The sequence below is a fragment of the Hyla sarda genome, chromosome 1 (genome assembly GCF_029499605.1).
Source record: "Hyla sarda isolate aHylSar1 chromosome 1, aHylSar1.hap1, whole genome shotgun sequence".
Taxonomy (NCBI): Eukaryota; Metazoa; Chordata; class Amphibia; order Anura; family Hylidae; genus Hyla; species Hyla sarda.
This window is the reverse complement of record NC_079189.1, coordinates 1,392,902-1,416,658: the sequence shown is the minus strand read 5'-3', so window position 1 is coordinate 1,416,658 and position 23,757 is coordinate 1,392,902. Positions and strand designations below refer to the sequence as shown.

The following is a 23,757-nucleotide window of genomic DNA, read 5'->3' as shown; positions in this document are numbered from 1 at the left end:
GGAGATTACATGAGGAGGAGGTTTGTGACTATGTGTCACCCCAGTAGTAAGGAGATTACACGAGGAGGGGATTTGTTACAGTGTGTCACCCCAGTAGTAAGATTACATGAGGAGGGGGTTTGTTACAGTGTGTCATCCCAGTAGTAAGGATAATACATGATGAGGAGGTTTATTACAGTGTGTCACCCCAGTAAGGAGATTACATGGGAGGAGGTTTGTTACAGTGTGTCACCCCAGTAGTAAGGAGATTACATGAGGAGGAGGTTTGTTACAGTGTGTCACCCCAGTAGTAAGGAGATTACACGAGGAGAAGGTTTGTTACAGTGTGTCACCCCAGTAAGGAGATTACATGAGGAGGAGGTTTGTTACAGTGTGTCACCCCAGTAGTAAGGAGATTACATGAGGAGGAGGTTTGTTACAGTGTGTCACCCCAGTAGTAAGGAGATTACATGAGGAGGAGGTTTGTTACAGTGTGTCACCCCAGTAGTAAGGAGATTACATGAGGAGGAGGTTTGTTACAGTGTGTCACCACAGTAGTAAGGAGATTACATGAGAAGGAGGTTTGTTACAGTGTGTCACCCCAGTAGTAAGGAGATTACATGAGGAGGAGGTTTGTTACAGTGTGTCACCACAGTAGTAAGGAGATTACATAAGGAGGAGGTTTGTTACAGTGTGTCACCCCAGTAGTAAGGAGATTACATGAGGAGGAGGTTTGTTACAGTGTGTCACCCCAGTAGTAAGGTAATTACATGAGGAGGAGGTTTGTTACAGTGTGTCACCCCAGTAGTAAGGAGATTATATGAGGAGGAGGTTTGTTACAGTGTGTCACCCCAGTAGTAAGGAGATTACATGAGGAGGAGGTTTGTTACAGTGTGTCACCCCAGTAGTAAGGAGATTACATGAGGAGGAGGTTTGTTACAGTGTGTCACCCCAGTAGTAAGGAGATTATATGAGGAGGAGGTTTGTTACAGTGTGTCACCCCAGTAGTAAGGAGATTACATGAGGAGGAGGTTTGTTACAGTGTGTCACCCCAGTAGTAAGGTGATTACATGAGGAGGTTTGTTACAGTGTGTCACCCCAGTAGTAAGGAGATTACATGAGGAGGAGGTTTGTTACAGTGTGTCACCCCAGTAGTAAGGTGATTACATGAGGAGGAGGTTTGTTACAGTGTGTCACCCCAGTAGTAAGGAGATTACATGAGGAGGGGGTTTGTTACAGTGTGTCACCCCAGTAGTAAGGAGATTACATGAGGAGGAGGTTTGTTACAGTGTGTCACCCCAGTAGTGAGGAGATTACATGAGGAGGAGGTTTGTTACAATGTGTCACCCCAGTAGTAAGGAGATTACATGAGGAGGAGGTTTGTTACAGTGTGTCACCCCCAGTAGTAAGGAGATTACATGAGGAGGAGGTTTGTTACAGTGTGTCACCCCAGTAGTGAGATTACATGAGGAGGAGGTTTGTTACAGTGTGTCACCCCCAGTAGTAAGGAGATTACATGAGGAGGAGGGTTGTTACAGTGTGTCACCCCCTGTAGTAAGGAGATTACATGAGGAGGTTTGTTACAGTGTGTCACGCCAGTAGTGAGGAGATTACATGAGGAGGAGGTTTGTTACAGTGTGTCACCCCAGTAGTAAGGAGATTACATGAGGAGGAGGTTTGTTACAGTGTGTCACCCCAGTAGTAAGGAGATTATATGAGGAGGAGGTTTGTTACAGTGTGTCACCCCAGTAGTAAGGAGATTACATGAGGAGGAGGTTTGTTACAGTGTGTCACCCCAGTAGTAAGGTGATTACATGAGGAGGTTTGTTACAGTGTGTCACCCCAGTAGTAAGGAGATTACATGAGGAGGAGGTTTGTTACAGTTTGTCACCCCCAGTAGTAAGATTACATGAGGAGGAGGTTTGTTACAGTGTGTCACCCCAGTAGTAAGGAGATTACATGAGGAGGAGGTTTGTTACAGTGTGTCACCCCAGTAGTAAGGAGATTATATGAGGAGGAGGTTTGTTACAGTGTGTCACCCCAGTAGTAAGGAGATTACATGAGGAGGAGGTTTGTTACAGTGTGTCACCCCAGTAGTAAGGAGATTACACGAGGAGAAGGTTTGTTACAGTGTGTCACCCCAGTAAGGAGATTACATGAGGAGGAGGTTTGTTACAGTGTGTCACCCCAGTAAGGAGATTACATGAGGAGGAGGTTTGTTACAGTGTGTCACCCCAGTAGTAAGGAGATTACATGAGGAGGAGGTTTGTTACAGTGTGTCACCCCAGTAGTAAGGAGATTACACGAGGAGAAGGTTTGTTACAGTGTGTCACCCCAGTAAGGAGATTACATGAGGAGGAGGTTTGTTACAGTGTGTCACCCCAGTAGTAAGGAGATTACATGAGGAGGAGGTTTGTTACAGTGTGTCACCCCAGTAGTAAGGAGATTACATGAGGAGGAGGTTTGTTACAGTGTGTCACCCCAGTAGTAAGGAGATTACATGAGGAGGGGCTTTTGTTCTTAGTTTCTTTCTTCCTATAACATATATAGATTTCCCCATCATGTTTTCCTCCCTCTTCCTTCCTGACTATACACATTTTGTTCTTTTCTGATGAGTTTTTTTTTTCTTTAGTTCTTGCAACATTGTTGTCCCCATCTACATTTCCACCATTGTTGTCCCCATCTACATTTCCACCATTGTTGTCCCCATCTACATTTCCACCATTGTTGTCCCCATCTACATTTCCACCATTGTTGTCCCCATCTACATTTCCACCATTGTTGTCTCCCCATCTACATTTCCACCATTGTTGTCCCCCCATCTACATTTCCACCATTGTTGTCCCCCATCTACATTTCCACCATTGTTGTCCCCCATCTACATTTCCACCATTGTTGTCCCCATCTACATTTCCACCATTGTTGTCCCCCATCTACATTTCCACCATTGTTGTCCCCCATCTACATTTCCACCATTGTTGTCCACCATCTACATTTCCACCATTGTTGTCCCCATCTACATTTCCACCATTGTTGTCCCCCCATCTACATTTCCACCATTGTTGTCCCCCATCTACATTTCCACCATTGTTGTCCCCATCTACATTTCCACCATTGTTGCCCCCCCATCTACATTTCCACCATTGTTGTCCACCATCTACATTTCCACCATTGTTGTCCCCATCTACATTTCCACCATTTTTGTCCCCCCATCTACATTTCCACCATTGTTGTCCCCCATCTACATTTCCACCATTGTTGTCCCCCATCTACATTTCCACCATTGTTGCCCCCCATCTACATTTCCACCATTGTTGTCCCTCCATCTACATTTCCACCATTGTTGTCCACCATCTACATTTCCACCATTGTTGTCCCCCATCTACATTTCCACCATTGTTGTCCCCCCATCTACATTTCCACCATTGTTGTCCCCATCTACATTTCCACCATTGTTGGTCCCCATCTACATTTCCACCATTGTTGGCCCCCCATCTACATTTCCACCATTGTTGTCCCCCATCTACATTTCCACCATTGTTGTCCCCCATCTACATTTCCACCATTGTTGTCCCCATCTACATTTCCACCATTGTTGTCCCCATCTACATTTCCACCATTGTTGTCCCCATCTACATTTCCACCATTTTTGTCCCCATCTACATTTCCACCATTTTTGTTCACATCTACATTTCCACCATTGTTGTCCCCATCTACATTTCCACCATTGTTGTCCCCATCTACATTTCCACCATTGTTGTCCCCATCTACATTTCCACCATTGTTGTCCCCATCTACATTTCCACCATTGTTGTCCCCATCTACATTTCCACCATTTTTGTCCCCATCTACATTTCAACCATTTTTGTTCACATCTACATTTCCACCATTGTTGTCCCCATCTTTGGAGCCGCTCTATATTATAGATGTCTCTTTGTAGTTGAGGTCTCCAGAACTGACCCCAGTAGGACTTTGCGGTCTATTTCTCCATGGAGGAGTGGGAGTATGTAGAAGGACACAAGGATCTGTACCAGGACATAGTCATGATGGAGGATCACCGGCCCCTCACATCACAAGGTAAGAAGAGACATATATATATATATATAGATAGATATCACTCTCACTACTTAGTAACATAGAAATCTATCCAGCACTGATGTATTCATTCCCTGTGTGTTCCCTACAGATGGAGTCATTGATAGAAATCCACCCGAGAGGTGTCCCCGCCCTCTGTATTCCCAGGACTGTCCAGAGGGAAATGTCCCAGAGAACCATCAGGTAGTTGAGGCTAAAGTCTCCAAAATATCATCATAAATTGATTTAACCCCTGATCATTTTTATGTTTTTTTTCTCTAACTTTTTTAGGGTGAAGATCTGATGTGTATTAAGGTTGAGGCTAAAGTTGAACCAAAAGAGGAGACGGATCGACAGTGTAAGGAGGGGGAAACTTATTGGTGGAGGGTCTCCTAGATACTACTACACCCATCATCTGATCATCACATGGAATAATCTATTCATCACTGTGTGTTCCCTACAGATGGAGTCATTGATAGAAATCCACCTGAGAGGTGTCCCCGCCCTCTGTATTCCCAGGACTGTCCAGAGGGAAATGTCCCAGAGAACCATCAGGTAAATATATTAATACGGTACCCCTAACCAAATAGAGGGCCCCATCCACACAATTTAGTAGACACGAGATTAGGACAAAACCCGTTCAGAACCGTGATCTTATCCCCTCCAGTATATAGGGAGAGGATTATGTAGAGAACCTTGAGGTCATTTGGACAATTTGGAACTTGGTAAGTGAGAGATTTATGGATAGCGATGGGAACCCCCAGGCCTAGTGTTGGCTAAGAAGCAGGTAGTGTAGTAATAGGGTATAAGAGAGGGCTCGTCATGTGACTTAGTCATGTGACCTATCCTAAAACAAGTCTCCATGAAGCCGACCAGATGCACCTTCTGCTTTTGAAAGTGATGGAGAACCTGGGCAGGCTTCACGGGATATGTGTAGCAGTAATTTAATGGGGGGGCAGCAGAAGAAGACGCTTGAAGGAACCATCATTCCTAAGGCTGCTGAGATAATATCCGGCTCGTAATGTCTCACAAAGGTTGATGGTGAAGACCACGTTGCTGCCTTAAATGGGTACTCCGCCCCTAGTCATAGGGGATAAGATGTCTGATCGCGGGGGTCCAGCTGCTGGGGACCCCCGCGATCTCGGGTGCAGCACCCCAGACATCCGGTACACGGAGCGTAGTGCCAGATGACTGGCGATGCGGGGAGGAGGCTGGTGACGTCATGGCCACGCCCCTTCAATGCAAGTGACTCTCAATGAGGTGGCCATGACGTCACGAGCAGGGCATGACCGCGACATCACGAGCCTCCAGCGCTGCACCCGACACTCTAAACAAACATTAGGTGCAGCAGGGAGATTGCGGGGGTCTACAGCGGCGGGACCCTTGCAATCAGACATCTTATCCCCTATACTTTGGACAGGAGAGATGTCTACGGGTGGAGTACCCCTTTAAAGATCTCCTCCAGAGAGATATAGTTGGCTTTAGCCCAAGACACACAGTAGCTCTTGGTAAATGGGCTCTGGGAGGACATCCGGCAAACGTATGTCCGACCAAAAGGAGAAGGGAAAACCCACATGGGTGCTGGATATGCTTATTATGAAGGACCGTAAAGGAGAGGCTTGGGGTCTGGGTAAGAGTGTGACAAGAGAGATATGGGAGGAGTCGTACTGAAGTGTCCTTATAGGTTATTTCCTAATGTAGTCTCACATGTCTAAGAATGTCAAATGGATATGACAGATGACATCACTTGGGTGCGGATCATCTGTACTGTGTGGGCATAGCGGCCTACCAGCTCTGCCTATTTCAATGGGGGCATCAGGAAAATGGTCCGGGAGATCCTTTTAGGGGTCAACACTTCCCACAGTTCACGTGAAGACTTAGGAAGACCTTGTATACTCAGGAGGTTCCTCCTGCTTCAATGTTCGACGTCGTCCATATCTTGGCGTACGGAGAAGACCTCGTCGGAATGGTGGCTCCTGATTGTAAAGCCTGAACAGAGGTCGACTCCTGCGCAGTTCCAGAGCGTTCACCCTAGTAGTGAGGGACGACAACGTCACCCGGAACCATTTGTATATGGAGGTTCAATATATTCGCTTTGGTGGACAAGGATGGAGCCGATGTCCACCAATGCATAAAGCTAGAAGGGCTGTGAATGTATCCCGGCGTGTCCTGCAGTGTGAATGTATCCCGGCGTGTCCTGCAGTGTGAATGTGTCCTGCAGTGTGAATGTATCCCGGAGTGTCCTGCAGTGTGAATGTATCCCGGCGTGTCCTGCAGTGTGAATGTATCCCGCAGTGTCCTGCAGTGTGAATGTGTCCTGCAGTGTGAATGTATCCCGGAGTGTCCTGCAGTGTGAATGTATCCCGGCGTGTCCTGCAGTGTGAATGTATCCCGGCGTGTCCTGCAGTGTGACTGTATCCCGGCGTGTCCTGCAGTGTGAATGTATCCCGGCGTGTCCTGCAGTGTGAATGTGTCCTGCAGTGTGAATGTATCCCGCAGTGTCCTGCAGTGTGAATGTGTCCTGTAGTGTGAATGTATCCCGGCGTGTCCTGCAGTGTGAATGTATCCCGGCGTGTCCTGCAGTGTGAATGTATCCCGGCGTGTCCTGCAGTGTGAATGTATCCCGGCGTGTCCTGCAGTGTGAATGTGTCCTGCAGTGTGACTGTATCCCGGCGTGTCCTGCAGTGTGACTGTATCCCGGCGTGTCCTGCAGTGTGAATGTATCCCGGCGTGTCCTGCAGTGTGAATGTATCCCGCAGTGTCCTGCAGTGTGAATGTGTCCTGCAGTGTGACTGTATCCCGGCGTGTCCTGCAGTGTGAATGTATCCCGGCGTGTCCTGCAGTGTGAATGTGTCCTGCAGTGTGAATGTATCCCGCAGTGTCCTGCAGTGTGAATGTGTCCTGCAGTGTGAATGTATCCCGGCGTGTCCTGCAGTGTGAATGTATCCCGGCGTGTCCTGCAGTGTGAATGTATCCCGGCGTGTCCTGCAGTGTGAATGTATCCCGGCGTGTCCTGCAGTGTGACTGTATCCCGGCGTGTCCTGCAGTGTGACTGTATCCCGGCGTGTCCTGCAGTGTGAATGTATCCCGGCGTGTCCTGCAGTGTGAATGTATCCCGGCGTGTCCTGCAGTGTGAATGTATCCCGGAGTGTCCTGCAGTGTGAATGTATCCCGGCGTGTCCTGCAGTGTGAATGTATCCCGGCGTGTCCTGCAGTGTGAATGTATCCCGGCGTGTCCTGCAGTGTGAATGTATCCCGGCGTGTCCTGCAGTGTGAATGTGTCCTGCAGTGTGAATGTATCCCGGCGTGTCCTGCAGTGTGAATGTATCCCGGCGTGTCCTGCAGTGTGAATGTATCCCGGCGTGTCCTGCAGTGTGAATGTATCCCGGCGTGTCCTGCAGTGTGAATGTATCCCGGCGTGTCCTGCAGTGTGAATGTGTCCTGCAGTGTGAATGTATCCCGGCGTGTCCTGCAGTGTGAATGTATCTCGGAGTGTCCTGCACACTTGAGGGCCGATGCTTGAAGATTGGCGGAGTATTGTCCAGGCCGTATGCATGATCCAAACATCATGCAGTGCTGGAAAGAAGAGGGTTACGGCATAGGCATCACATGGGGAAATTAAAGGGGTACTCTGCCCCTAGACATCTTATCCCCTATCCAAAGGATAGGGGATAAGATGTCTGATTGCAGGGGTCCCACCGCTGGGGACACCCACGATCTCCCTGCTGCACCTGGCGTTTGTTTAGTGCAGCGCCGGAGGCTCGTGACGTCATGGCCACACCCCCTCAATGCAACATCTACCACGCCCCCTGCCATAGACTTGCATTGAGGGGGCGAGGTGATGACGTCACGAGCCTCCGCATCATCCGACAGGCAGCGAAGTTCGCTCCGTGCATCAGATGTTTGGGGTGAAACAGCCGAGACTGCAAGAGATAAGAGGTCTAGGGGCAGAGTACCCCTTTAAGAAGCATGAGGAGACGGTATAAGAGCAGTCCCCTTGGGAGATGGTGTGGAGACATGAGCCAGAGTAGCCCAGGAAGAGCTCTTTGACCATTGAGATGAGGATGACCTGTTAGGTAGGGCCATAGAGGGCAATAGTGGTGCCAAAAATGCCTTCAGAACAGCTGGAGAGTCAGGTGGGTGGTGCAGGGGGGGGTCCTCTGCCCTTGATGGGAGCCAGGTATACATGCTGACGAGGGCCTATGTGGAGGTTAGGGGCCTCATAGGAGGCTGCGGCTAATGTGCTTCAGAGGCTATAGACAATCCTCTGTAAGCAAGTCCAGGTAAGAAGCCTGGGGCAGAGCCGAGTCCAGGGGGGTAATTGCAGCTCCTGAGGCAGAGGAGTGAGCAGAGCCAGAGTAGTTCTGTAATAATGTGGTCCTCTACACCAGGCAGCACGCTCTCAGTCCGGGAGTGCTGGGACTACGTAAGATTACTCTTCAAATCCACCATGAGAGAGGATGGGGGTCCAGCAGGCGGAGCTCCAGAGCAGTACATCCCCCACATCACCATGGCAAGACATGTACATCCCCCACATCACCATAGCTAGACACGTCCTTCATAGTTTCCCCAACATTTTACCCTAAAGTGATTTGAAGCAATTATCCTTCCATAGGGTTTTTTTTTGTCTGTTTAGGGTGAAGATCTGATGGATATTAAGGTTGAAGATAAAGATGAAGTAAAGGAAGAGACGGATTTCGGGGCCGATCAGCAGTGTAAGGAGGGGGAGACTTTTATTGGTGGAGGGTCTCCTAGATACTACTACACCCATCATCTGATCATCACATGGAATAATCTATTCATCACTGTGTGTTCCCTACAGATGGAGTCATTGATAGAAATCCACCCGAGAGGTGTCCCCGTCCTCTGTATTCCCAGGACTGTCCAGAGGGAAATGTCCCAGAGAAGCATCAGGTAGAAGACCAAAATATGACCATAAAGTGATTGAATCCATGATAATGGCATCATAGGTCCCACTCTAATTAAAGGGGAACTCCATTTGATCTGGGTAGGGACCCCCACGATCTCCAGCCCGGCGCCCCGACTCTACTCATGCAAGAATAAATAAATAACTATGATCAAAATACCAAATCCTCAAACCAAAGTCGTAGTAATAAAATAGCAGAACCCCAATAAGATATAATAATAGACATGTCCCCCATGACTTCTCGGGTCACTTACCTCTTCTATAAAACATTGTGATGGAAAGGAAAGTGAAATAAAAGGGGGAGGGCGGGGCTTCTTCTAATCTTCCCACAGGTGACTGAGCTGGAGACACCACAGCCCAGTATAGAAGGGAAATACTTTTCCCGCCAATGGGCCTCCAGCCAATCAGAATGCTGTTGTTGGGCTGGAGCATCGCTGGGCAGAAGATCATGGTTACCGGGCAGAATCTGATCCTCCAATCAGAAGCAGGAATCCATCTCTCAGCAGAACAGCTGTTACCGGGCAGAATAACTGAGGAAAACAACCTGTGGAGATAAAGGAGGAAGAAGGAAATAAGGAGGAGGGGACATGTATACTGGGGACCATGGGGCCGTGTGCCCCCCCAGGTTATAATGGAATTCGGGAGCCCCTTTTATTTTGTGTGGGTTTTTTTTCTCTTTAGGGTGAAGATCTGATGGATATTAAGGTTGAGGTTAAAGATGAACCAGAAGAGGAGACGGATTTCTGGGCCAATCAGCAGTGTAAGGAGGGGGAGACTATTATTGGTGGAGGGTCTCCTAGATACTACTACACCCATCATCTGATCATCGCATGGAATAATCTATTCATCACTGTGTGTTCCCTACAGATGGAGTCATTGATAGAAATCCAGCCGAGAGGTGTCCCCGCCCTCTGTATTCCCAGGACTGTCCAGAGGGAAATGTCCCAGAGAAGCATCAGGTAGATGAGGCTGATCCTATATCTCTATAGGGGGTCCTGCAGTCATAAATGTGGGAATACATTTTGGGGGTCTCTGTTGCTCCTCCTGTCTGCTGTATTGTAGTGAATTGTTCTATATGTCACATCAGGGGGGAGATCTGACTAATAATAAAGTGGAGGATGAAGAAGAGAGGATGAGGGGCCATCACCCGTGTATGAGGAAAGTGAAGGAGGAAATTCCAGGAGGTGTTACCCCAGGTAGGTAATAATTCCAGGAGGTGTTACCCCAGGTATGTAATAATTCCAGGAGGTGTTACCCCAGGTATGTAATAATTCCAGGAGGTGTTACCCCAGGTATGTAATAATGGATTACAGAGTGAATTCAGAGGTTTCTTCAGGGGAGGCTCCACCTTAGATCTACGATCCAACTGTGGACCAATATATGGAGGGTTGTTTTAAACCAATTAACCAAAAGGGGGCATAGGACTGGTTTTAATTTATTTAAACCCCTGTATTGGCATTTCTCATTCAGTGCCCTAAAACCTCTTGACAAAGCCACGTCCTGCGGCGAAACATGTCGAGGGGGGCATAGGACTGGTTTTAATATACAGTGTAGACTCCCCCAATAACCGTGTGCACACTGCAGGTACACACAGGTAGACAATAGGTGATGCCTGATTGGCACAAATGACCACTATTAATACGGGAGGAGAGATACACTGGAATTTTTAACCTTTTTTGTTGGTGTTATGAGTTAATAAAGATTACACCTTTTAACAAATATATCACCTTAGATCTACATTACATTCAGGCCCCAGTGATCCCCTGTGTTATGTATAGTCAGGACCTGAGGTAGGTGATTATATAGAGATTCTCTCCAATCTTTAGACTTATATCTTTTTCCATCAGTATAATGTTCTATTACCTTGTGACAGTTCTTTTCTGCTCCCCATGGCTCAGTACGCCACTTAAAGACCCAGCCTCTTTATTGAGATCTGGGATGTGTAACATAGTTGGCCAATCGAAATAATTCTGACATAATGTTTTTTTTTGCCACAAGTTGTAGTACATGTACATGGTTCCAACGCCCCTAACAGGAGGGGTCCCAGCGGCTCGATCCCCCCCCACGGTTAAACATCTTATCCCCTGTTCTTTGGATAGGGGATATGATGTCTAGAGGCTGAGTACCCCTTTAAATATTTCTTGTGGTCCTGGAAGGCCAGTATGGATTTTTTTATTTTAACCCTTATGTTACTCAGGCTCTTTTTTTTTGTTCATGTTTCATGATGACGTTCATGAGATTGTTTAAACTGGTGAGTGCTCCCCTCCTCGCAGAGATAGAAGTGGTGGGGTCTTAGTCCCCGTGGGTTCCTATTTTTCTCCAATCGTTTTTCGCATCCCTCAGAATTCTCAGTTCCTTAAGTGTGAGATTTTTTTAGCTGGTAAATGAGTGTACGTAATTCCATAGAGCAGTGTTTCCCAACCAGGGTGCCTCCAGCTGTTGTGAAACTACAACTCCCAGCATGCCCGGACAGCCGCTGGCTGTCCGGGCATGCTGGGAGTTGTAGTTTCACAACAGCTGGAGGCACGCTGGTTGGGAAACACTGCCCTAAGAGAGTCTGTTGGCACCAAATCATCTTCATATTAATTTGAATTCCATTTTATCCCAACAGAAAATCCCAGTAAGAATTCTGAGGGAAACGTCATGTTATCCCTGAATGATAAAGGAGAAGATGGAGAGATCATGGAGCGCTCGTCAGCAGAAGATGGAGAGATCATGGAGCGCTCCTCAGGAGAAGATGGAGAGATCATGGAGCGCTCCTCAGGAGAAGACCTCCTTACCCCTAATGTCCATCCAGATCAGTCATATAATGATCCCCCTGATCATGGGGAACCTTCTCCTGACCAACCACACATTGTTACCACAAGGACAGATCAGAAAGGGGCAAAAAAGTTTAAATGTGATGAATGTGGAAAACAATTTACAGTAATCTCAAGTCTCCGCACACACAGAAGAATCCACACAGGAGAGAAGCTGTATTCATGTTCAGAATGTGGGAAACGTTTTACAAGCAAATCAAATTTTGTTACGCATGAAAGAAGTCACACGGGAGAGAAGCCGTACTCATGTTCAGAATGTGGCAACAGCTTCACCTATAAATCTCAGCTTCTTAAACATGAAAAAGGTCACACAGGAGAAAAGCCATATTCATGCTCAGAATGTGGTAAATGTTTTACAGGTAAATCAAATCTTGTTATACATGAAAGGACTCACACAGGAGAGAAACCGTATTCGTGTTCAGAATGTGGGAGATCTTTTACGAGTAAACATAGTCTAGTGACACATGAGAGGATCCACACAGGAGAGAAGCCGTATTCGTGCTCAGAATGTGGAAGATGTTTTACATATAAATCTCATCTTATTACACATGAAAGAGCCCACACAGGTGAAAAGCCGTATTCATGTTCAGAATGTGGGAAATGTTTTACAAGTAAATCAGATTTGCTTAAACATGAAAAATGCCACACAGGAGAAAAGCCATTTTCATGTTCAGAATGTGGGAAATGTTTCCCAAGTAAATACCATCTTGCTGCACATGACAGAATTCATAAAGGAGAGAAGCCATATTCCTGTTCAGAATGTGGGAAATGTTTTACAGATAAATCAAGTCTTGTTAGACATGCGAGAGGTCACACGGGAGAGAAGCCGTATTCTTGCTCAGAATGTGGGAAATGTTTTACGTATAAATCAAATCTTACTTCGCATGAGAAAATTCACACCGGACTGAGGCCATATCCGTGTTTGGAATGTGGGAAATGTTACATGAGTAAATCAGATCTGGTTAAACATGAGAAATATCACACAGGAGAGAAGCCGTATTCATGTTCAGAATGTGGGAAATGTTTTTCAAGTAAATCGCATCTTATCACACATGCAAGAAGTCACATATGAGAAAAGTCATGTTCCGAATGTGGAAAATGTTTTATAACTAAAGGAAGAGAAGGTGAGCGTAAGTGAGTACGCCCCATGGAAGGTTTTGTTTATTATGTGGAAATATCTGATGGTCGTTCATGTGGTGGATAAAGTGATGGATCCAATAAAAATCTACCACAAATGACGACATTTATTTCCTTATGGGTCTTACATAGAACGTGTCCTTATGAAATAACCTATTTTTAACCCCTAGACGAGTTAAAGCGAGTATAAAGTGAGTGTAGTAAACGCGCTCACTTTATAGGTGGTGAGTGATTTGTGGAAACTATGGGTAATCGGACACTGCCCGTCCTTAAAGGGGTACTCCGCCCCTAGACATTTTATCCCCTATCCAAAGGATAGGGGATAAGATGTCAGATCGCCGCGGTCCCGCTGCTGGAGACCCCCGGGATCACCGCTGCAGCACCCCGCTGTCATTACTGTACAGAGCGAGTTCGCTCTGCACGTAATGACGGGCAGTAGAGGGGCCGGAGCATCGTTACGCCCGCCCCTCGTGACGTCACGGCCTGCCCCCCTCAATACGAGTCTATGGGAGGGGGCGTAACGGTCGTAACGCCCCTGCCATAGACTTGTATTTATGGGGAGTGCCGTGATGTCACGAGGGGCGGAGCCATGACGTCACGCTGCTCCGTCCCCTGTATCGCCCATCATTACGCACAGAGCGAACTCGCTCTCTGCAGTAATGACAGCGGGGTGCTGCAGCGGTGATCCCGGGGGTCCCCAGCAGCGGGACCGCGGCGATCTGACATCTTATCCCCTATCCAAAGGATAGGGGATAAGATGTCTAGGGGCGGAGTACTCCTTTAACACTTTAAATGCCATAATCAATCTCGATAACTGCATCTAAAGGAATAAATCATAGATGCCGGTAGCTCAGTGGTGCTCATAAGAACCCTGCAATGTGATCGTAGGGGTCCGATGAGCTAAAATGGTGGTGGAGGGTCCAGCTGCCGGATCAACGCTCCAATAATGTAGCCTGGCTGTATCAGTGGAGTGCTGATCACACTGTATAAAGCTATGCAAAATGCATCTAATTGGTGGAAAAAAAGTATAAAAAAAAGGATATAAAAAGCCCCCTAATAAAAAATTACATCTACCTTCTTTTCCCATTTTAGAAAAAGAAAACATCTATATATTTGGTATCAGCTCATGAGAAATTGTCTGAACTTTTAAAATAAGTTTAGGATCCCGTGAGGTGAACGGCATAAATGTAAAAAAAAACAAATGTCATAAGTGCTGATTATTGGTCACATTATATATATATAATGAATAAAAAAAAGATCAAAAAGTCCCATCAAAACAATAATGGTGCAAAAAAATGTTAACCCCTTCCCTCCCCAGGAACGAATAAGTTCGTCAAACTGTTCCAAACGTTGGAGCCGGCGTCGGGAGCTTGTGACGTCATAGCCCCGCCCCCTCATGAAGTCATGCCCCACCCCTCAATGCAAGTCTATGGGAGGAGGCGTGATGGCTGTCACGCCCCCTCCAATAGACTTGCATTGAGGGGGTGGGGCATGATGTAATGAGGGGGCGGGGTTATGACGTCACGCGCTCCCGGCTCCAGCGTTCGGAACAGTTTTTTCCAAACGCTGAGCAGCGGAGTACCCCTTTAAGTTCCGGGATTTCCGTACCCTTCCACTTTGATGCTATTTTACTTCTGGTTACTGTTAAGAAATGGGCTATTACCATTATCTGGTAGAGGCAATTCCTCCAACCCAAGGTTTAACAGAGCTACCTCTGGGCCCCACGGGATTGTATAACCTATTATATTACACAGTGTACCGGAAAACGTGTCCACAAACCCTGGATACGGCCCGTACTTCCACTACACATGCAGCAGTGTTCCAACTTGGGAGCTACATCGCCAGCAGCTGTCCAACAGGCCACGGTACATTCTGACCATTCTTACGGTGTCCATTTTAGGACATCGTCAGTCGTAACTCCGTCCTCCGTCAGGTGAAACGTCGTCCCGCCTCCTCCCTCAGGCCAATCTCCGTCAGGTGTCAGCCGCAACTCCCTCCTTCGTCATCCTAAAGTCTCTCATCCGACAGACAAAAAACTTTCCTGCCGTGTAGCAGAGCTGAGTCAGTGTCGGCTCTCTGCTGTACATGCTATTCAATGTCGGCTCTGCTATACAGACTCTGTAGAACATGTACAGTGGTCCCTCAACATACGATGGTAATCCGTTCCAAATGAACCATCGTTAGTTGAAACCATTGTATGTTGAGGGATCTGTGCAATGTAAAGTATAGGAAGTTGTACTCACCTGTCCGCACCGCTCCGGACCCATCACCGCTCGTCACTGCTGCCCTGGATGTCGCCGTCCAGCGCTGTTGCCGCGTCCCCGGGGTGTCCCCGCAGCTCCGGACGTCTCTGCTTCCCGCGGATCCCCTTGTGATGACGACGAAGGAGAGCGACAGACATGCAGCGGATCCCGAAGGGGACGCTCCAGTGCCCCGAGGACAGACCGGAGACCATCACCGGACCACACGGGGCACCGTAAACGGCTATCCGGTGGCAGCTGAAGCAGTGTGTGCTGCCGGATAGCCGTTTATGCTATGGCCCCGACATACAAAAGCATTGTATGTTGATGCTGCCTTCAACATGCGATGGCCTCTGAGAGTGATCGTATGCTGAAATGATCGTATGTCAGGGCCATCATAGTTCAGGGGGTCACTGTAGTGTCTGTAGTACACGTGCAAGTTTCACAGTTTCGACTCTGCTATACATGCTGTGCAGCGACGGCTCTGCTATGCGGCAGGAAGTTGCATCTGAGGGAGAATCGTCTGAGGCATGATGGCGTTTTGGACGAGGGAGTTGTGGCTGAAGGAGGACGGCATTGGTGTGAGGGAGGAGGCGGGACGCAGTTTCACCTGATGGAGTTGCAGCTGACGACTGACAGCAATTGGGAGGAGGCGGGACGCAGTTTCACCTGACGGAGGACGGAGTTGCGGCTGACAACTGATGGAGATTGGCCCAAGGGAGGAGGTGGGACGCCGTTTCACCTGACAGAGGAAGGAGTTGCGGCTGACGACTGATGGAGATTGGCCAAAGGGAGGAGGTGGGACGCCGTTTCACCTGACAGAGGAAGGAGTTGCGGCTGAGAGCTCTGTGTTCCAAAAATAAAAGAATTTCCTCTGTAGTATTCAGCAGCTATTAAGTACTGGAAGGATTAAGATTTTTTTTATAGAAGTAATTTACAAATCTGTAACTTTCTGGCACCAGTTGATTTAAAGAAAAAAAGTTTTCCACCGGGGTACCCCTTTAAGGGTTTCTATTTCATTTTTTAGCTCCCCTACTTCGTTTGCTATTGCATTTTGTGCTGCCGTGGTTTTATCCAGCTTCTGCTCCACATGTGAAATCCTTATGTGAACTGGTAACCGCATTTTGTAAGTTCTTCTTGTTCTATTTGTGGGAAGAACTTTCAGCGTGAGCTGCGCATGTGCAAACCGGATGGAACAGCACGCACATACGGTTCAGTACGGTTCCCATAGTATACGGGTTGTATCTGGTTTTTCACCCGGACATAAATCCATAGTAAACTACAGTTTTGTGTAAGGGAAAAAAACGGATAAAGCCGTAAATGATGCAAAACGTACACAACCGGACGCTAAGGTTCGCATACGGTTTTCTACGAAATGTCTATACAGACGGTTTGCAATACAGTTGCAGCCGAATGCAGCCTAAAGGAAGTTTGTAATTCCAGCAGAATTTGTCTCCTAGCAGTTTCGGTGACCGGTATTAACCCTGCCCCTTCATTTGGGCACTTAGTAACGGCGCTTCCATGTGATGGTGACTTATCCTGCATTCATTGGGTTTCTACCAATTGTTTGGGGGATATAGACTCAAACAGTAAGTTATGTGTGATAGCCTGGGGGATGTAGGGTATGGGGAGTGTAGCTGTGCGGTAGTTAAAGGGTGCTTGTTAACCCTTGCTATTTGTGATGCCAGGGTGGGGGCTCCTCTGTAATGCTTGTCCTACCGCCACCCTTCCCAAGAGCGATAGGGAGGTAGATAATAATCGAATGTCCACAACCGGAGAGTTTTCTGAAACAAGTATAACTTTTACTGAAGATTTTCTGCAAGCTTCAGTAACGGAACAGTCTCTATACATACAACTGCTTTCTTTGGAGGTTGACAAAGGTTGAGACTTTAGCAAGTAAGAGTCTTTAAGGAATTATGTTATGTTCCACTGGATTTAGGGGATTTAGTTGTGGTCCAGTAGTCACGCTAGCTTTAGCGAGGGTAGTTTAGAACTCACGGTTTTAGTTCAGCTGAGGCCGGTAGGTTTTCAGGCCTAGCGTGTCTTTGCAAGTTGCGCAGATCCGTCCTGCTAGTCCGGCATCCACGAAAGCAGTAACCCAAGAGAGCGATAATTGGCTACAGCTCTCATATATGGGCAGGGGCTGGACTAGAGCTAATTAGTCCAATACTGATGTCAATCACCATTACAAAGACTTGTGGGTAACATGTGACCCAAGGACCTCCTAAGGTCCTCCAATATACCATAGAGGAGATTAACATGGTCACATGACTGAAGGTCCTGCGATGCTAAACAAGGTAAGTACTATACATTATCCTAGATGAATACTATTATTAAATATATACATATATTAACATTAGACAATTAGACTTGAGAAGAGGCGACTAGGGGTTGTCCCACCTGAGGGACCCTACCTGAGCGTAGTTACTCTGACTTTGGGGACCTCTACACTAGGTACGGTATGTAATACGGTACCGAGCCACCACATATGGTTAACAGCTGGGATAAAGGCCAGTCTTGCCTGGTAAGGGACTTGAGATAGCCGGCTCGGGGTGCCTTGCATCATAGCCTTATTAGAACCACCTCTTGTTCCCCCGGGAGTAAAATCCTTTAAGGCATATGGCCTCCAGTCTGTTTTAACATTGCCCCCTAATGCTCTGCCTGGGCTCGACCCTCCTGCGATACTGCTGTCGGCCCCAGATAATGCTGGCCAGTCCTCATTTCCACCACATAATCCATCATTTAATATCATTGCACTCCCAGGCTCCTGATACACTGACCTCTTGTTTCACGGTTCCCCAGTGACCTTGCATTCCCTCTTCTATTTGGCTGCAGCAACTCTTCTGCTGGGCCGCATCCCGTCTGCCTCTGCCGTTCACCCCTCTCCTAAGTCTCATTGTTACGCCGAGCGCTCCGGGTCCCTGCTCCTCCCTGGAGCGCTCGCGGCGTTCCTCTCTCTGCAGCACCCCGGTCAGACCCGCTGACCGGGAGCGCTGCACTGACTCTGCTGGCGGGGATGCGATTCGCATAGCGGGAAGCGCCCGCTCGCGAATCGCATCCCAAGTCACGTCCTGGCGCGCGCTCGCCAGCTCTTTAAGATTTAAAGGGCCAGTGCACCAATGATTGGTGCCTGGACCAATCAGTCTGATTAGCTTCCACCTGTGCACCTGTCTATATAACCTCACTTCCCCTTCCCTTCCTTGCCGGATTTTGTTGCCAGTGTGCCAGTGAAAGCCTTTCCTTGTGTGTTCCTAGCCTGTGTTCCAGACCTCCTGCCGTTGCCCCTGACTACGATCCTTGCTGCCTGCCCTGACCTTCTGCTACGTCCGACCTTGCCTCTGCCTAGCCCTTCTGTCCCACGCCTTCTCAGCAGTCAGCGAGGTTGAGCCGTTGCCGGTGGATACGACCTGGTTGCTACCGCCGCAGCAAGACCATACCGCTTTGCGGCGGGCTCTGGTGAAAACCAGTAGCAACCTAGAACCGGTCCACCAACACGGTCCACGCCAATCCCTCGCTGACACAGAGGATCCACATCCAGCTAGCCGAATCCTAACACTCATCCAGCCCTAGCATCTGGCGTGGGGTTGGGACTATCGCTAGTCTCCTGTCCCTCCTGTGTTGGCGCTCCACTCCTCACTGCCTCGCTTCTCTCTGGTGCTTTGGCGTTAGGCGATTCCTCCACATGACCCTTACTCGCCACTACGTTCCTCTGTGCTGTCTCCTTGGTTTCCATCATGCTTGCACCTCCTCCTCTAGACATCGCTGGCCCGCTGTGAGGTTGGGAAGTCCTTGTTCAGAACCACTAGGCGTCGCTCCAGCACCCACTCTGTTCCGCCAGTAGGTAAAAAGATGTTAATTTTGTCGGGCTGTTTTATTTTGGTTCTGCTGCAGGTCATGGTAATAGCTCCAACCGTGGCGTTAATTGTAAACACGAAGACTCCCCCTCTCTCATTCAGTAGTTAACCCCCAAGGAAGCCGTTGAGTGCCGGGTTAATGTCGGTGAATCAGCGGGACAGCTTTCTTGCCACTCCAGGGCTGCCGCCGTGCTCATTAGCCACACCTCCCTTTATGACCACTGCAGTTTTTAGGCCAAAGTCAGAAGTGGGTCAAGCAGAAAGGACAAGTAGTGTTAGGAATTTTTTATCGGTAATGCCATTTACCGTTTAGGATCATAAAAATTATATTTTAATAGTTTGTCCAATTACGCATGCGGCGATACCAAATGTAAAAAAAATTATTTTTGTAAAATGGGAAAATTAGGGTAATTTGATTTTATATAATTTTACAAACATTTTTTAAACTATTTTACACTAATTTATATGTAATCATTAGATTGCATTTACTGTATAATGTTGGGCCTATGGAGTAGCATTACACAGTATGCTCAGCAATCCACTGATATAGCCTGGCTAAGCCCAACCTACATTAAATTGGCAGCAGGAGGCAGGTAAGGGGATCCTCCTCCACCACTTTAGCTCACGGAATACCTGTGATCACGTATGAAGGGTACCGTGAGCTCCGGCAGCTTTCACTTTCACTTTGGATGCCATGATCGCAACTGATTGCAGCATCTAAAGGGTTAAGTGCCGGGCAGCGGCGATTGCCCGGCATTTAACCCTTTAGTCACCGGCATTCGCACTCAGTGTCTGGCTACTGATAGTGGCCGACACTCACCGCTCTGAAGCGAGCGCAGCTCCTGTACTCACTTAAGGATTCAGAGCATACAGGTACGCCCTTTGTCCTTAAGTACCAGGATACAAGGATGTACCTGTACACCCGATGTCCTGAAGGTTAAAAGGCGAGGAGTAAAAAATGAAAACATAAAAAAAAATGCGTCATTAAGGGGTTAAAGGAGATCTCCAGCCAAAATTAACTTATTAGTAGGGATAAGTAGCTGATCGCGGGAGTCCGACCACGATCGGTAGACTGAACGCGCTCCTCACTAAAAGCCGGGTCCCGTTCTGGAGATCGCGGGGGGTCTTAGCGGTTGGATCCCCTGTGATCATCTACTTCCTGTGGATAGGGGCTAAGTTAATTTTGGCTGGAGTTTTCCTTTAAAAGAAAAGTGACTTTTTCTTCAAAAAAGTAGTACAATAATTGAAAAACAGCATAAATTGTGGATCGTTGTAATCGTATTGACCTCCAGATTAAAGAGAACCTGTCTGTTCTACTGTAAAGTGCACTGCGTAAAAACGAAACCCATCAAAATGTTGGTTTACTTTTCAATTTTCCCCTATAAATAATAATTTTTTGGTTGCACCGTACCTTTATGGTAAAATGAGTGACGTCATTACAAAGTACAATTTTGGTCGCACAAAAAAACAACATATAGATCTATGGATGGAAAAATAAAAGTTACAGCTTTGAAGGCGAGGAGGAGAAAGCGGATTGAAAACGAGGGTTTATGGAGTGGGTAAAAATTAATTAAAGGGACTATGACCGCTGTTTCACGCGCACTAAACCCAACACACAGGGTTATAGTGTATGTAAGTCGGATTAAAATGAGGCAAAACACACCCGGATCAGGGCCATTGTGACGGAGATACAGCCGGTATTAGCCTGCATTGCTAGTATGGTCATTAACCCTCGAAGTGCTATGCTATTTAAATTCTACACACTCTAGTTTGTTCACTACATTTAACATTTGTTTTTCTTACTTTCCATTTAATGTCTCTGTAATAAAATAATCCTGAAATCTTTTCAGTCTGGGCTAATAATCAGCTGTCCCTTCCTGTTCTGCAGAGATCACTACCGTGCACTCTCTTCCTTATCTGCATGATCGGGCCCTCTGACGTATGAGCACCCTGTTCCTTTAAGACCCAGGAGAGAGAGCTCTTATTCCCCCAATTCCCACACCCCCTGTTCTCCCTAGGGGTTAAAGGGTTACTCCGCTGCTAGACATCTTATCCCCTATCCACAGGATAGGGGATAAGATGGCTGATCGTGGGGGTCCTGCTGCGGACCCCCGCGATCTCCCTGCGGCACCCGGCATTCGTTTAGAGCGTTGGGTGCAGCGCCAGAGGCTCGTGACGTCATTGCAAGTCAATAGGAGGGGGTGTGATGGCCGTCACGCCCCCTCCCATAGACTTGCATTGAGGGGGCATGGCCGTGACATCACGAGTCTCCGCCCCACATCGCCAGTCATCTGGCATGGAGCGAAGTTCACTCCGTGCAATGGATGTCAGGGGTGCCGCAACCGAGTTTGCAGGGGTCCCCATCGGGGCGGGACCCCACGATCAGACATCTTATCCCATATACTTTGGATAGGGGATAAGATGTGTAGGGTTAGAGTACCCCTTGACCAAAAGCTGGGTTACGGCGGCAGTGGTCTTGACGTAATGGCCATGCCCCTTTCATTAATGTCTATGAGAGGAGGCGTGACGGCCCACACGCCCCCTTCCATAGACATGAATAGAGGGGCTTGGCCGTGTTGTCGCAATCACGGCTGCCCGCTCCAAAGATTGTGAACAAAATATTCAGAACGCTGGGTCACAGGAATACCCCTTTAAGTCTATTACCCCTCCCCTTGGGGTGGGCCTGGATGTTATCCTCTTACTTCTTCGGGGCCGACAGTTCCCGCACTTTTGCAGCCCCTCATCCCACCACTATATGCTGGGGGTGAGGTGCCATTCCCCCCAGTCTAGTCCCAGAGGTTGTCCTGCCTTCACTCACTTTTTGTTATGCTGTTTATGTTATGTATTAAATTGTGTCTGTCTTCATTGATGGAAGGGATCCAGAGTTTAAGGGGTTCTATCAGGTCTCATCAGTCATCATATACAGGATTACAGAGAAAGGTGGCACCTGTAGATAAGATAGGATCACACCATTCACAATAGGCCGTAGTCAGAGCTCAGCCTTTCCCTCTTGTCATTGCTTTTACTGAGTTTGTTCCTCTATGTCAGGTAGACTGATCCAGCAGTAACCCTCGAGGACGCATGACGTATCTGTACACCCTTGTTGCTTGGTATTTGGCGCACCAAGACAAATGTGTACGTTCTGAGTCCCTTTCGTTTTTGTATGTTCTTTTGGAAGAATACTATGCAGGAGACATTGCCGTCTATGTCCACACAACTCTTTGCCATCTATGTCCTACAGGTGATAGAGGTAAGACCAACAATTGACGGGGCAACATCCAACGGGTGACGGGGGTATGTCCAGGGGTATGTCCAACGGGTGACGGGGGTATGTCCAACGGGTGACGGGGGTATGTCCAACGGGTGATGGGGGTATGTCCAACGGGTGACGGGGGTATGTCCAACGGGTGACGGAGGTAGGTCCTACATATGACGGAGGTATGTCTAACAGGTCTCTCCCTGTCCCTGGTAGGCTTTGTTCACAGACTGAGGCTTTTTTTTTTATCCAGCCACAAAACAGCTACAATACCGCCTTAAAAACTGAATGAATAGCTTATCGTCCCTGTTTTGTTTTACACATATATATATGTTAATAAAGTTTTAATGTGACATAAAAAAAAAGACAGTGATAGAGACCAAAGTGATGAGTTGCACTTGAACAGTTTTGAATGTCTGTTCGTTTAGCGTTTTATTGACTGTGTCTGCACGCTGATTGGTTTCTAAAAGAAAAAAAACTGGATGAATAGATATAGAAAAAGCGCTTGATAGCGTTTCCTGGCAGTATCTGTTTGTAGTGCTTACAAAATTTGGATTTTCGGGATCGTTCATCCACGTTTTGTGACATATCTATTCCTCCCCAACTGCCTTTTTGAAATTGCCTTCTACCTCCCCCCAAATCTCTGGCTATTTCCATGTGTTCCCTTTCACGGGTCTTGTTTGCACTGGTGATGAAGCCCCTGGTGGCAACCCGGATGTAAAGGGTGTAACGGTTGCTTCCTCAGAGTACGCGGTCAATCTCTTTGCGGATGACCTCCTGACGTTGACCGAGCCTCTGGTGTCATAAAGGTAGGCGGGATGACCCTGAATCACATGTGAGATGCAGCCTATCAGTGTTCACTGACCCCTGTGATGTCACAGCCCCTATATAATCAGCGGCCATCTTGCCTCTCTTCATTTCATCTATGCACTCAGATGGAGAGGACTGGACTGTGTGTGTGTGAATAGCTCATACCACAGCATTACACTGCAACTGGTAGTCACATTGTCAGGATCCGGATAGGTATGCAGCGAGGACACTGGTGGTGGATCCTCTGTGTCAGTGGGGTGATGACGTGGGCCGTACCAGGGGAACGGAGTCTAAGGGGTTACTGGTTTTCACCAGAGCCCGCCGCAAAGCGGGATGGACTTGCAGCGGCAGGTAACCCCCAGGTCGTTCCACCCGATAGCGACTCAACCCCAGCTGACAGCTGAGACAGGAGCGGTACAGAAGGACAAGGCAAGAGCAAGGTCGGACGTAGCAGAAGGTCAGGGCAGGCAGCAAGGGTCGTAGTCAGGGGCAACAGCAGGAGGTCTGGAACACAGGCTTGGGAACACAGAAAACGCTTTCAATGGGCACTAGGCAACAAGATCCGGCGATGACCGGAAGGGGAAGTGGGTTTTTATATGGAGGGCACAGGTGCAGGTACTAATTGGGCCAGGCGCCAATCAATGGCGCACTGGCCCTTTAA

General features: G+C 47.9%; 2 protein-coding genes across 2 annotated transcripts in view; both read left to right on the top strand.

Moving 5' to 3' along the window:
- Positions 1–13,022, top strand: part of LOC130299812 (uncharacterized) — a 76,017-nt gene extending 62,995 nt beyond the window's left edge. Inside the window, exons 13-22 of the mRNA XM_056551493.1 lie at positions 4,008–4,056; positions 4,166–4,257; positions 4,345–4,411; positions 4,517–4,608; positions 8,690–8,768; positions 8,876–8,967; positions 9,662–9,740; positions 9,848–9,939; positions 10,068–10,176; positions 11,592–13,022. Of these exons, the coding sequence (XP_056407468.1) occupies positions 4,008–4,056; positions 4,166–4,257; positions 4,345–4,411; positions 4,517–4,608; positions 8,690–8,768; positions 8,876–8,967; positions 9,662–9,740; positions 9,848–9,939; positions 10,068–10,176; positions 11,592–12,871 (2,031 nt within the window). The 3' untranslated portion in view covers positions 12,872–13,022. The remainder of the gene's footprint in view (positions 1–4,007; positions 4,057–4,165; positions 4,258–4,344; positions 4,412–4,516; positions 4,609–8,689; positions 8,769–8,875; positions 8,968–9,661; positions 9,741–9,847; positions 9,940–10,067; positions 10,177–11,591) is intronic.
- The window catches only part of LOC130282733 (oocyte zinc finger protein XlCOF22-like), a 178,002-nt gene that overhangs the window by 121,647 nt on the left and 32,598 nt on the right, over positions 1–23,757 (top strand). The window lies entirely within an intron of this gene.